The sequence below is a fragment of the Zalophus californianus genome, chromosome 2 (assembly GCF_009762305.2).
Source record: "Zalophus californianus isolate mZalCal1 chromosome 2, mZalCal1.pri.v2, whole genome shotgun sequence".
Lineage (NCBI taxonomy): Eukaryota > Metazoa > Chordata > Mammalia > Carnivora > Otariidae > Zalophus > Zalophus californianus.
In genome coordinates, this window is record NC_045596.1 from 49317911 (window position 1) to 49332803 (window position 14893).

At 32.7% G+C, this 14893-nt stretch overlaps 1 protein-coding gene across 10 annotated transcripts in view; it reads left to right on the forward strand.

Annotated features, from left to right (window-relative positions):
* ADGRL3 (adhesion G protein-coupled receptor L3) overlaps positions 1-14893 on the forward strand; it is a 1229798-nt gene that overhangs the window by 460221 nt on the left and 754684 nt on the right. For all 10 annotated transcript variants that reach the window (XM_035726124.1, XM_035726125.1, XM_035726123.1 and 7 more), the window contains one exon: positions 11962-12071. In XM_035726124.1, coding sequence (XP_035582017.1) covers positions 11962-12071 — 110 coding nt within the window. The remainder of the gene's footprint in view (positions 1-11961; positions 12072-14893) is intronic.

Here is a 14893-nt window from a genome sequence, read left to right on the forward strand (position 1 = left end):
TTACTACAGCTTTGTAATATAACTTGAAGCCCAGAATTGTGATGCCTTTGCTTTTCTTTTTTAAGATTGCTCTGGCTATTTGGGGTCTTTTATGATTCCATGTACATTTTAGGATTGTTTGTTCTAGCTCTGTGAAAAATGCTATTGGTGTTTTGATAGTTGTTGCATTAAATGTGTAGATTGCTTTGGGTAGTATAGACATTTTAACAATATTTTGTCTTCCAATCCATGAGCATGGAATGTCTTTCTATTTCATTATGTCATCTTCAATTTCTTTCCATCAGTATTTTATAGTTCTCAGAGTACAGGTTTTTCACCTCTTTGGTTTGGTTTAGTTTATTCCTAGGTACCTTATTGTTTTTGATGCAATTATAAATGGGATTGATTCCTTAATTTCTCTTTCTGCTGCTTCATTATTGGTATGTAGAAATGCAACAGATTTCTGTACATTGATTTTATATCCTGTGACTTTACTAAATTCATTTATCAGTTCTAGCAGTTTTTTGGTGGAGTCTTTCAGGTTTTCTGTATATAGTATCATGTCATCTGCGAATAGTGATAGTTTGACTTCTTCCTTGCCAATTTTCTTTTATTTCTTTTTATTGTATGATTGCTGTGCCTAAGACTTCCAGTATTATCTCGAATAATTCAAGTGGTAAGAGTGGACATCCCTGTCTTGTTCTTGCCTAAAGAGCAAAAGCTCTGTTTTTCCCCATTGAGGATGACATTAGCTGTGGGTTTTTCATATAAGGCCTCTATTATATCATATATTCCTCTAACCCTACTTTTTTGAGGGTTTTTATCATGCATGGATGTTGCACTTTGTCAAATGTTTTTCTGCATCTATTGAAAGGATCATATGGTTCTTATCCTTTCTTTTATTAATATGATGTACCACATTGATTTGAGAATATTGAACCACCTTATAAACCCAGAAATAAATCCCGCTTGATCGTGGTGAATTATTTTTTTAATGTTTTTTTGGATTTGGTTTGTTAGAACTTTGTTGAGGATTTTTCCATCTATGTTCATCAGAAATATTGGCCTATAGTTCTCTTTTTTCTGGTACCTTTATCTGGTTTTGGTATCAAGGTAATGCTGGCCTCATCATTTTTAATTACTGTCTAGCATCCCATAATATGGATGTATTTTAATGTATTTAACCAGACTATATACATTAAAATACTTACATAATATACTTTCAAAGTAAAATACTGTGTTTAAATTGGAAAAAATTATTATATGTCTCTTTTTTTAGTAATTGTGCTACAAACTTTATAATGTCTTAAATATGAGGTGTTTTTCATTAGAGAAGGAAACTTGAGAGAATGGTATGATGGATACTGTTGTTTGCCTACCACAGATCCATTCTCTAACCACTCTTCCTCTCTTCCTCACCAACAAAATCCTGATTTGTTCATTTTCTTGTAAGGAGTGAGGTCCTTCAGAGGAGCATGGGTACTGCTCTGGCCCCATGATGGTGAACTTTCACTGGGCAAAATCAGTCATGTGGGTGCCACTCCTCTTGCACTATTGTTTTAAGCACAGGCATGTTGACATAGGCCTAGACTTTGGCTCCTTTTGGCCAATGTTCTCTAAGGATTTTCTGCTGAGTGGCTTATGTGTAAAACATCGTCACTATTAAAATGAGACACAAGGTAGGATGTGACTTTTTCTGAATTGTATTATCTCTGTGTAATACCTGCAGATGCAATGGTAATCTTAGGACCATATGACAAAATCCAAGAGAATTTCATAGAATTCAAGCCACGGTCATGACTTTTTTAAATCTCTGAAGTAATCAACTTGTAACAAACCCATCTTCCAATTTTTAATATGTGAGATGTTGCAATCCTTATTTTTAAGACACTTTTATTTATGTTTGCTTTTTTTTTTTCCAGCTAAAGCATTTTGATACAAAGAAATGTCATAGCATTTCTCTTATATTTATTGCTTTTGGGGGATAGTATAAATCGAAGCAGGTAGGATATGTGCTTGACATGTGTCTTTATCTGAGTTCATGACTGGAATTAATATAACAGAGTCAGTCTAACAAGCCCTGGTACCAGAAGTGAGAGATGAAACACCTAAGAGGAGAGGAACCCATGAAAATTACTGGTCTTCAGTAACTGCCATATGTGGACTTTCTTTCCTAGTTATTGTGTACCATGTCTGTTATACTATACTTACAAAGTGTGAAGACAACTAAAATTATTTTTATGTAATATAAAAAACCTTACTACTGCATTATTAAAAAAATTATGTATGAGGACAGAGTTAGACAGAAAACGTCATTTCCCTCTGCTAGGTGTTCCTGCTTTGGAAGTCTTTTTTTTTTTTTTTTTTTTAATTTATTTGAGAGAGAGAGAGAGAGAGACAGAGAACACAAACCGGGGGGAGAGGCAGAGGCAGAGGGAGAAGCAGACTCCCCACTAAGCAGGGAGCCCGACGTGGGGCTCGATCCCAGGACCCTGAGATCATGACCCGAGCCAAAGGCAGATACTTAACGAACTGAGCCACCCAGGTGCCCCTGGAAATCTTATTTTTAATATATAAATGTTGTGTATACTGTATGCATGCATGCATGTGTGCATACTCACACATGCAGGTTTTCATTTGCTTTCATTTAGGACTTTATTAAAAGCAAATGTGAGGATGCCAAAGGCATTTTTCCCTGCTCATCTTGTTGTTCCTTTTATAGACTTTCACGTTAACTGACTTCAGGATCCAATGTTAGAAAAATTCCCTTTTCTTTATAATTCTTTTTCTGAAATTTTTATTTTATTTATTTTTATTTTTCTCATATATAAATACTTTGATTTGGAAATGCCACATATTAAAAGGGAAAAAAAAAGATTTAACTAAATGGCTCAGTGTAACATTCATCTTAGCCCAGTCATGCAGACAAGACATTTTTGTAGCTCACAGAAGAAAAGAATGCCTTACAATTTGAGGAAGGATAATGAAGTAAGTCTGTCTCTGACTTAAAAAGAAAAAAAAAAAGTAGAATAACATAAGTAGTCCTCAAAAATAGATGCATCAATATCCTCATAGCTCTCAGTAAAGTGGACATTGTTTTCACTTAAGAAAAACATGCATATAGGGCGCCTGGGTGGCTCAGTTGGTTGAGCAACTGCCTTCGGCTCCAGTCATGATCCTGGAGTCCTGGGATTGAGTCCCACATTGGGCTCCCTGCTGAGCGGGGAGTCTGCTTCTCCCTCTGACTCTCCCCCCTCTCATGCTATCTCTATCTCATTCTCTCTTTCAAATAAATAAATAAAATATTTTAAAAAAAGAAAAAAAACTTGCATATAATATATATACATATAAAATATTGCTCCTTTTTATTTAGGAGAAAACGAGCAATACCTCTATTTGCCATTCTTTCAGATAACTAATGCAGACACACACTGATTTATTTTGTTAACCATGCATTGCAGGTAAAGAATGTTCAGCTCTAAAATGCTGCCATACGTAGGTGGTAATAAACCAATACAGATGCAACGCTAGTTATTTTTAAATGAGAAGTTTCTTTATAATTTTACATTGTTATAGCATTCCCATTGTTATAGCATTCAACTACTAAAAGATTACAGCTTAGAAATCATTGGTACAGAACTCAGGACTGAAATGTTTTTCTAAACAGCATTTATGAATATGTTAATTTTAAAAGCACATTTCCATTTATTTTGGATATACGCTTCTATGAATTGTACTCGTGTGTCTGACATAGCTAATCATTTTATTTTTGGAATAGGCTCCCTCAGTATTCTATGGATGTTGATGATTATGATAATTTGTTCTATCAGATATTACCCAGAGATATGTGGAATATTGGGAAATTGGACTTCTTTGCAAGATTACATTTTGAAATATATTTCTGTATTTTAGAGTTATCATTAAGTCATTTTGAAAAATTCAAAGGTTCACATATTTGTAAATTTGTATTGTAGTAAGGGAATCTGAAAAGGTTTCTATTTTTTTTAAGTTGCCAGTGGAAATGTTGAAAATTACTATTTTAAATTGGGTTCTGTCAAAATAAAATTATTTCAGTCTATAAACATGAGTCATTTTTAATTTATTTATAGAGTGGTATTAATAACACAGAAACAAATTCTATTTAATATGTATCAGTGGGTTTCATTAACAATTTCTTAATGTTTGATAGTTCATATTTTATAAGGTTTTATGTAGGTCCAAAGTGAAACTATATTCCAGTTTCTATAAAATGCTTTAAAATTTAAATATATTTGTCAGGTAAATATAGCCCAATTTCCCATATCTAATCTTATAATTTAAGAGTGTTACTTTATGGGCGCCTGGGTGGCTCAGTCGTTAAGCAATTGCCTTTGGCTCAGGTCATGAACCTGGAGTCCCGGGATCGAGTCCCGCATCGGGCTCCCCGCTCAGCAGGGGGTCTGCTTCACCCTCTGACCCTCTTCCCTCTCATGCTCTCTCTCTATTTCATTCTCTCTCTCAAATAAATAAATAAAATCTTTAAAAAAAAAGAGTGTTACTTTATATGGCTAAAGGAACTTTACACAAGTGCTGAAACTAAGGCTCTTGTGATGGGCAGATTATCCTGGATTATGGAGGTGGGCCTTAAATATAATCACAAGGGTCTTTATAGGGAAGCAAACAGATCAAAGAAAGAAGAAGGTGATGTCATGTCAAAGTGAGAAAAGGTTACTGTGATGCAGGACCCAAGCCAAAGAATGAGGGGACAGCCTCTAGGAAGTAGAAAAAAAGCAAGGGAACAGATTCTCTGCAGACCCTGCACGTGGCACCAATCCTGCCAACACCTTGATTTCAGCCATGTAAGACTCATTTTGGATTTCTGATGTCCAGACCTCTAAGAGAATAGATCTGCATTATTTTAAGCTGTAAAATTTTTCCCAGGAGCAGCAAGAAAACTAATAGAGCATCCTAGTTTCTGCACTCCTCACTAATCACTTTGGTCATGTTTTTACTTGCTTGTATCAAATTACATTTTTCTAATATAGAAGAATGTTTGTGAAATTACATGTAAAAGAATGTAGAAAAAGGGACGCCTGGGTGGCTCAGTTGGTTAAGCATCTGCTTTTGGCTCAGGTGATGATCCCAGGGTCCTGGGATCGAGCCCCGCATCGGGCTCCCTGCTCAGCGGGAAGCCTGCTTCTCCCTCTACCGGCCACTCCCCCTGCTTGTGCTCTCTCTCTCTGACAAATAAATAAATAAAATCTTAAGAAAGAAAGAAAGGATGTAGAAAAAGAGAGACTTGAGGTTGGACAATTACCTTGTGAAACATAGAATGTAGTTTTCATATCTTAAATTGCCACTTAAATTAAAAGTAGACAACATTGGGCCACCTGGGTGCTCAGTCATTGGGCGTCTGCCTTCGGCTCAGGTCATGATCCCAGGGTCCTGGGATCGAGCCCCACATCCGTTCCCTGCTCCGTGGGAAGCCTGCTTCTCCCTCTCACACTCCCTCTGCTTGTGTTCCCTCTCTCACTGTGTCTCTCTCTGTCAAATATATAAATAAAATCTTAAAAAAACAAGTAGACAACACTGTCAAACTCCTTTGCAAATACTTATGTGTATAGCCACAATATAATTTTTTTTTTTTTTTCAGAGAGGGAGAGAAAGTGGGGAAGATGGGCAGAGGGAGACAGAATCTTAAGCAGGCTCCATGTCCAGCAGGAAGCCTGACACAGGGCCGATCTCACAACCCTGAGGGATCAGAATGCCTGATCCACAACTTGAGCTGAAATTAAGAGTTGGGAGCTTAACTGACTAAGCCACCCAGGCACCCTGAATTTTTTTTTTAATGATGATGATTGATTTTTTTTCTCTGATTACTTATTTCTCTTACCGTTTGAGAAAGATCTAGATGATTTCTTTATGACATATATATGTATATGTATGTATATATGTGTATATATATGTATATATGACATATATATGTATGTGTGTGTGTGTGTGTATATATATATATATATATATATTGATATTCTGCCATGAAATAGTTGCCTTCTCCTTCCCAGGGTTCTAAACCAAAACAAATGGCAGATCAGCAGGTCTCTGAGTGACAGGCAGTGAAAAATAAGGAAAGTATACAAAAGTTGTTCTATTGATTGACATTGAACAAATTACTGCTTTTATTTATTAATTTTCTTTTAGAGAGGGAGTGGGAGGGGGGCAGGGCAGAGCAGAGGAGAGGGAAAGAGAATCTGAAGCAGGCTCCAGGACCCTGAGATCATGACCTGAGCTGAAATCGAGTCGGGCACTTAAGTGACTGAGCCACCCAGGTGTCCCAAAATACTACTTTTTTTTATATTGCTGTATTTTATCATGAAAATTTAAAATCTTCAGTTACTCTGATTACCTAACCTGTTTTCAGATTTTAAACATTAAAATATTATGATGGTGGTGCTTTTTTTTTGCATAAACATATCTTTAAAACATTTTCCTCTCAGAGAATAGTATCTTATATGATTCAAACACTGATTTGTCATATATTAAATGCTGTGAAATACTTGGGAATAATAAGTAGTTTCTTCACATACATGCCATTTGAAAAGGGATAATCGTAATTCATATGACTAATTTGTTAACAAAAAGACACTCATAGAGCACTTCTTTTTTTTTCTACACTTTCATATCTTGTCATTGCAATGATTTTCAATGGAGTTTTCCACATTTAACACTTAAATGGCTGTAGCATTACGTGAAAAGTTTCTTAACATTCCCAGGAATGCTTGTTTGTATACACTGATTTTAGAGTATAATAAGAATATGTGGTGGAAGGGTTTATTGATGGAGAGCCCCTGTGGATTAGACTCCAGCACATAAATACAACAATATTAAATGTAAATTATTTTAATGGTACCATATTAAATTACTAGACCGTGGAAACAAACTAATACCGTCCTTATATATCTATTATATGAGAAATTTTAAAAAATATAGTTAAGGATCATGTTTATATGCTTAACCTATAAATATTTGTAGCCAAAAATGAGATAATAGCTGATAATTTTTATTTGGATAATGGAAGTTAAAACAAAGATCACTTTCTTGTATTTAGCGGAAAAGAGGCTGATTATTTTATATATAAGAAGAACTCAAATGAATAGTTGATATGCACATAAACGTAGCAATATCGTTTTCACTGTATGCTGCACTATGTTGTGGCAAATAGAGGAACTTTTTTATCCAAAGGTGATTTTTTCATTATCATACTTAACTTTGTTCCTATGCTGCTCTGAACCATATTGGAATGAATAATTAAGCAGTAAATGATTCTGTATCCTATTAGTAATCCTGTGATTGTGTATATTTTTCCTGGCAGTCATCATAAGACATTAAAAAATAAAGAATATTGCTTTAAAATTAGTGCTGACAATCAATAGCATTCAACATATTAAATAACATCTATTAAATAAAACTGATCAGTGGATGGCAACTGGATGTACGTTGGAAGATTTATATGTGGGTTGAATTAAAAGGGCATGTTTTTGGTTTTTTTCTTTTGCAAACATCTGAATAAATATTCATTCATCCTTTGCTCCTTTAGGCTCAGAGACTGATCTTTCCAATCGCTACATACCAATTTGGATTGAGGGGGCCTGGTTGTGTAATGTTAATTTAAATTCTGAATCTCCTTGGAATGCCTGATCCACATCATGACTGAAGGAATCCTGGGCTACTTGGATGTATTACACCTGGTCTCTACCTCATCAGATCATCATAGTACCCCTAAGAACCTATCAGAGTGAATTAAATAAGTTTTCCAGAACGACCATGAAATATATGAAGACATTCATACATTTCAGAAGATAGCAGTAACATGGTTTTTAGGTCACTGTTCTGGTATCCAGTGACTACCATTTGATTTCTGAGAGTCTGAAAAGTCATTTATCATCTTCACACCTATTCCCTCTTCTGTGAAATTGGAGGTAGTACTACTCATTTCATAAAAGAGGTGACAAGTAGGATATATATGAATATGCTTTATAAATGCGAAGGGTTACACAAATATAGGACATCGTTACTTTAAATTTTGGACTTAGGGTGTCCCTGGTGAAGAGTTTGCATACAACTAATGACTTGGCTTAAGTTTCTTTGGTTTTTTAAAATCTGAATCTGCTTTCTCTTATTTCTAGTCTAAACCCCAAGAATTTATATGCTTTTCTGTCCGCTACTTCTTTGAATGTTCCTCTGAAAAGACTCAGTCTTTTGAAATGAAATATTGTTAACCTACCCTGAAACAAATGTTAATATTGATAGTAATGGTAACTGTGACAACCAAAAGTGTACTTAGTGCATATATATGGTATTTTACATTTTTTTCTATGCATTTTTATAAACACATCAACTTTGTGAAGGAATAAAATAACTGGCTTCCATGTTATGTAAGTGAAAAGTCAAACTCCAAGAGATTTCTCTGAGAATACTGTTTGGTATTTGTGAGTGCTACCTGCTTATACATACTGTCTACCCTTAGCAACTTTCAAATGTATAGTATTATTAACTATAATCACCAAGCTATACATTGCATCCCATGATTTTATTATTTTATAACTGGAAGTGTGAAACTTTTGACCCCCTTCGGCCATTTCTCTTCAAAACTGTCTGTTACTGAAGTGGATTTTTTTTTTTTATTGCATAAAGTTTCTGTTGAAAAAATACTGAAACTTCTGTCACTGTAAGTATGCCTTAATACTTTCATAAGATTATGATGTTTCCTCTGTGAATGTTAGTGGATTAGGATGCATTGGACCATATTATTGCATTCTTTTCTTATCCTTTATTGTGGGTTTTGAAAGTATCTTTAATATCAAGGATACTGAAAATCATTTTTAAATTTATATTTACATTAAAAGTAAACAATGAAAAATTCTGAGTTTAAGGCACATGAGAACATTTGATTATTTCACATTTATCATCTACAATATTTTAGAATGAATTTAACAATTTTGACATTACTATAAATGTATATAAAACTACTCATACTGGTGTCAGTTGTTCATTGTTCAATAAGTTTTCATCAAAAGTATAGTTAATTTCATTTTTATTTCTAGTAACTGAAGTCATTAAAAAAGAAGACAGAACCATTAAACTTCTGTTTTTGAAATGTAGTCTTTAAACAATCAATATTAGAATATATCATATACAAGAATAATATTCTAGAGATTATCTACCTTTCTCCCTGATTTTTAAGAATCTTAACTTATAAAGAACATTTAATATGGAATTATTAATAAAATATGGAATTATTTTGAAAAGTTAATGTTTTAAATGCAGAACAATGATGCTAATGACTGCAAATATATTATTGGTATAGCATGTTTTGGTTTATATACCTCTTCACATACACTGTCTCATTAGTTGAAAGGCTTATTTGACTTATTTTTGGTTAACATTGAGTAAGATATTTGGGACTTACAAAGGTGTCTAATGTTTACAGCAAATGATCACTTAATTTTCTTATATATACAAAAATAATTTGTATTTATATAACTTAAATAATATGTAATATGTAAACTGGATGTTGCACATGTCTAGATAGATAAGTGGATAGGTGGATTATTATAGTGTTCATATTATATTTTTTAATCTAGTCTATACAGACAATAACCATTTGAAGTCTCTGATTCAAGACCACTTTCTGTGCAACTAACACTTACATAATTGTAAATTTTAACCTTTGCGCCCAACTCATAAATTACTAGTAATCTGTCTGTTGATATAAAACAATGATTGTTTAAATAATAAAAGATGTGTTAGTTGCCCTTCTATATCAGAATATTACAAGAATACACACAACTTCTAAATGAATTTTATTATTTGAACTGTAGTAATTAGAATAAAATGTTGATAATAGGGTGTAAAACAACAGTAGACCAAGAAAGAAAGCAATACATATATATATATAATATATATATTTCAAATTTGCCATGACTTAATGACTGCAGATCAGAAATATTACTTTTACAGAATATTTACATTTTACTAAATTTCATGGTATATACTTCTTTTATTAATTATTTCTACTTCAAATGTATTCCTGATAACTTTGACAAATTACAGAAATAACTGTAAGTTTTTATATATGCTCATTTTATAAACACCTGAGATTGATTTATGAGGTTTTTTTTCAAGCATGATGTGAAAATCATATACCTTAATTGCAAAGAAACATGTATTTTAACTTGAGACATCTCCTTCAAAAAGTTTTCTTTGTAAAAGAGAAGTGCTGCTATTTTTTGAAAGTCTGAGTACACTAACGTGGCAAGGTGCCTACTTACAGCATATGTGTGAGAACAGCCATATTTACACTAATGTCATTATACAGATGTCTAATAATCACCCTCAGGCATTAAATCCACATAAGAGAACTTTAGGGACATGTTGATCCTCAGCATTAACTGTTATGCTAAATTGCTGGATAAGTATGGAATATTGACTTTTATTAATCTTCCACTGATCACACAGAATATATTTTTCAGCTTACAACATTCACTAATGAATCAATTTTAATTTAGGGACTAAATAAATTTCATTAAGGCCAACAAATAGTAGCCTCCAGTAAACACAAAGCATTTTCACAGTAAATCAAACTGAGGTCTGCCCTTGATGCTCCTTATCCTTCTAATATCAAGGAAGGATACGGAAGTATAAGGTCATATCAGAGAATGAAGCATCTCGTCAAGAAGGCATAATGGAAAGTTCTAGCTGTAAGGTACTATTTTTCTGAGATGAATAAACAAGAACATAAAACAGAGGATAACTATAGAATGTCTCATCCTATACACTTAGTGACAATATTATAGTTGGAAAAAAACATCGTTTTTTCCATAGAAATATCTACCTATCAATAAATTATCAAATCTAGACAATTTCTAAGTAAAATTTACCTTAGCAAAGCCATTCTGAACTTGGGTGTCTTTTTCAAAATAAGAATCAATTTCATTATATGTATATTTACCCATGATTAAGTCTGCATAGCCCAGATTTGTTTAGCCCAATTGCCACAAAAGATGCAGAGTTTATATTTCTATCTCAGTAGTGGCTTTTGATTATTCTCTTTGGAGATTTAAAGTTATTTTAAATTATAGGATATTGGCATTTGTGAACAGCAGTCTCTGAGGTTAGTGTAAATATTTGACTGAACACAGGAACATGAGCATCAATGCTTAAAAATGGTTTAACTTATGGTGTTAGTAATATATCAATTTATATAAATTAAATTTAAGTATATTTTAATATTCAATTATTAAATTTTTATTGACTTTTTAGGTTTGCCTAAATGCTTTTCCACATCATATTTTCACTGCCTTTAAAATAGATGTTATGATAATCAGGGTGCCTGGGTGGCTCAGTCAGTTAAGCGACTGCCTTCGGCTCAGGTCATGATCCTGGAGTCCAGGGATCAAGTCCCGCGTCAGGCTGCCTGCTCAGCGGGGAGTCTGCTTCTCCCTCTGACCCTCTTCCCTCTCGTGCTTTCTGTCTCTCATTCTCTCTTTCTCAAATAAATAAATAAAATCTTAAAAAAATAGATGTTATGATAATGAGCGAATTTATTTTATAATTTCTAATAAAACTCTGGTCATATTTTCTCAATTTTTTTTTAATAATGGTAGTGAGTGATTCCTAGCAAACAATCCTTACCTGTGTTCCCATTGGCAATATCCTAAGGACCAGTTAGTGTTGCTTAAGCAGTGTTTAACTTCTAACTCAAAATCGTACCGTTTTCGCTGAAATATTAAATTTGTTAGTAGGAGTAAACTGGCTGAATTAATTTTTATTTCCAGTTTTTTTAAGTGTACTACAGATATTTCCTTCATAAGTCTAAAATTCTAAATTGACCAAAACCTTGTGTAAAATCTTTGTAACAAGAACCAAATAAAATTAATACTGGTGTTAATAATGATTTAACTTCCCATAAATTTCTTATTTCTTCTTTTCTTTTGACTTCAGGTGCAATAACAGAACGCAGTGTGCAGTGGTGGCAGGTCCTGATGTTTTTCCAGACCCGTGTCCAGGAACGTATAAATACCTTGAAGTGCAGTATGAATGTGTCCCTTACAGTATGTATATTCCTGTTCTTTTCTTGTGAAAAGACTTTAAGCTTTGTTTTGCATGCATTGACAAAGTATTCTCTATGAAAGCATAAGGATTATCATATATTTTTTTACATAATTTTTAAGGACTGGCTAATTTGAATTTTTCAGGATCATATATCTGCCCACCATTGGGATAATTAGATGTTGCCTGCATGATTCTGCAGCATTCATTTTGACTATACATTTCTGTATATCAATACTTATTCTAAAACTTTTCTTAATGCAAGAATATAAAATTTTTAGAAAAAAGTTGAGATGAATGGTATGCCAATACTGCATCCCTCTAGGACCAAGCAAACAGGAAGTGAAAATGAATAATATACTTACATATTATTATATTATATTATATAAATATATATAAGTATATATATATATTATATAACGCTTTATATTATACTTTTATAGTGGCATAGAAATTGCTTAACATTGAATTTAATAGAAGCAATTATATCTAATCTACAAGAGCTGTCAACATTTTGAGGATGAGAAATATATTCATCCAGAAGCAACAAACTGAAAAGAAAATACAAAAATTACATGAACTAAAGCTCTCTTCAGAATTTATCTCTTACAGCCTCAAGAAGTTTGTCTTTGCAACTTTTATGTCAGATATTGTATATGCCAACCACATATTTTTTTCTTCAGGAATAATGAAGAATCAAACAATCAAAACTGGAACATTTTTCTGACTTTTCTACCCAAAGGAAGAATCACCATTTCATAAAAATATTTTTGATCTATTAATTATTAATGGGATTCCTTAGTGAAGATCACTTGGGAAATCCTGCATTCTCACATTTAGATATTCAGTTCATCCCCAAAGTAGAAAACACCTGGGATCACAAATAAATCCCAGATTCCAACTTCCTTTGACATCTCCGAAGTGAAGTATCTGGAGATCAGCCAGTTTGCTGTGCCAAGAGATAGTTTAAAGCTTGCCTCATTTCTGCTTATTTAAGAAGCAGCACATTACTCATAAACTGTAAGTGTGCGTAATCCAATAATAGAGAGCAATTTGGCCAGCAAGAAATGAATTGAAATTTTAAAGTAATAATGAAATCAATCAAGAGAAAATTTCATTTTTGTTTTATTTATCGTGTGATTCATTAGAGAAAGTTTATCTGGTGAAGTTTTAGAAGCTTATTTTCCTGGTTATAAAAGAAAGCATAAGCATATACATTCTATTGAAATCTCAACTGAAGTTATGCTTCTTATACATTGTTATCTTTAGGGATCTTTCTATGAAAATATAAAGCTCTTACTGACCAGTTACTGTTCATTAGTGATATTTTAAAGTAATAACATTTGACTCTTGGAACTTTGACAATTATATTTGGATTGTATAAGATTTTTGTGAATTATGTAGAATAGCTGTTTCCAAAGGCACTTTATAAAAATTACCATAAGGAATACCTCATTTTTAAAGACAGTTTGAGGAAACTTTCAATCATATTTTTGAAACATGAAAGCTGAAGTAGAAAATGTCAAGCTAGATTTTTTCACAATTTTTAAATATTAAAAAATTTCACAGCTGTCTCTTCAATTTTCTATATTTCTTCAGAATTTCTTTGAGGACAGTTACTCCAAAATCCTCTGCCCAACTTATTTTGAAAAATCATCTACTTAAATTATTTCAATATAAATAAGAATTTGTGCACATATTTTTGCATAAAAGAAGTATGGTTTACCACACATTTCCTTTCTCTTATAAATTTTCAGAGATGAACAATTCAATTTCTGAGTATCCTGTATGTTTATATGTTCAGGTTTCTGGTAATCCTTAAAATTTATGGATCAAAAACAAAACAAAAATAAAAAATAATAAAATTTATGGATCACCTTAGATGTATGTCCATTATATTAAAATATTTATCTGATTGTTTTATTAAATAAGAATTATAAACCTAGGTGCAGCCACTTGCCAGTTTACATACTGGTTTAATTTATATAGCATAGCATGATTGCACTTGTTTAATTATCTTCAGTATGTTTCGATTAAAAGTGTAATGCATAACTGGGAATTCATTCAGTGAATTTAACATGATTTAAAAAAAATACAAAAGAAAGTATAAACCATGAAATAAAGTATAGTGACTTATTTGAAAGGTAGATTGGTTTAGTAGGAAAAAAAGAAAAAACAAACAGAGATCAGGAAGCCAGGGTTCAGAATATGGTCTGGTTTCTTAACAAAAAAGCGTGGGTCCTTAAGCTAAGGTAAGCTATTAAAATTTTCTGGATCTCAATTTATAGACATTCCCTGATCTATATAGTAAGTTGTGATTTAGAGCAACACTAAATTCTTTTTCTTATCTCTAGCATAAAATATAGACTTTTCCAATGCTGTTAAAAAATCACTTATTTAAAATAGCTACCATTTATTGGCACTTACTGCATCTCATTTACCACATGGGTTAAATGTTTGTGTACATTATTTTATTTAATTCTCACCATAGCCTCCCTGTTAGGTATGAGTATCACTATTCTGAAGAAGAAACTGAAGCTCAGTAGGAAAAGTTAATGTTTCATGTAAAATATAGAGTAGCTGGATAATGACAGAGCCATGATTTGAGCCTGTCTCTAATACCTGTTAAGGACTCAGCTATAATTCTCCCCAGAGATTTTCCCCTCTATATTTTCATGAGTTATTCAGTCTTGTTCAGTATTTAACTCTTATAATTTTCATCACTGCAGTAGTGGCACATGGTGAAAGCAAATGCTTCAAGGGCCTGGACCCTTTTTGTTAGTTCTTTTGCTACTTAACTTTTAAGAGTTTTTTATGTCTTTCT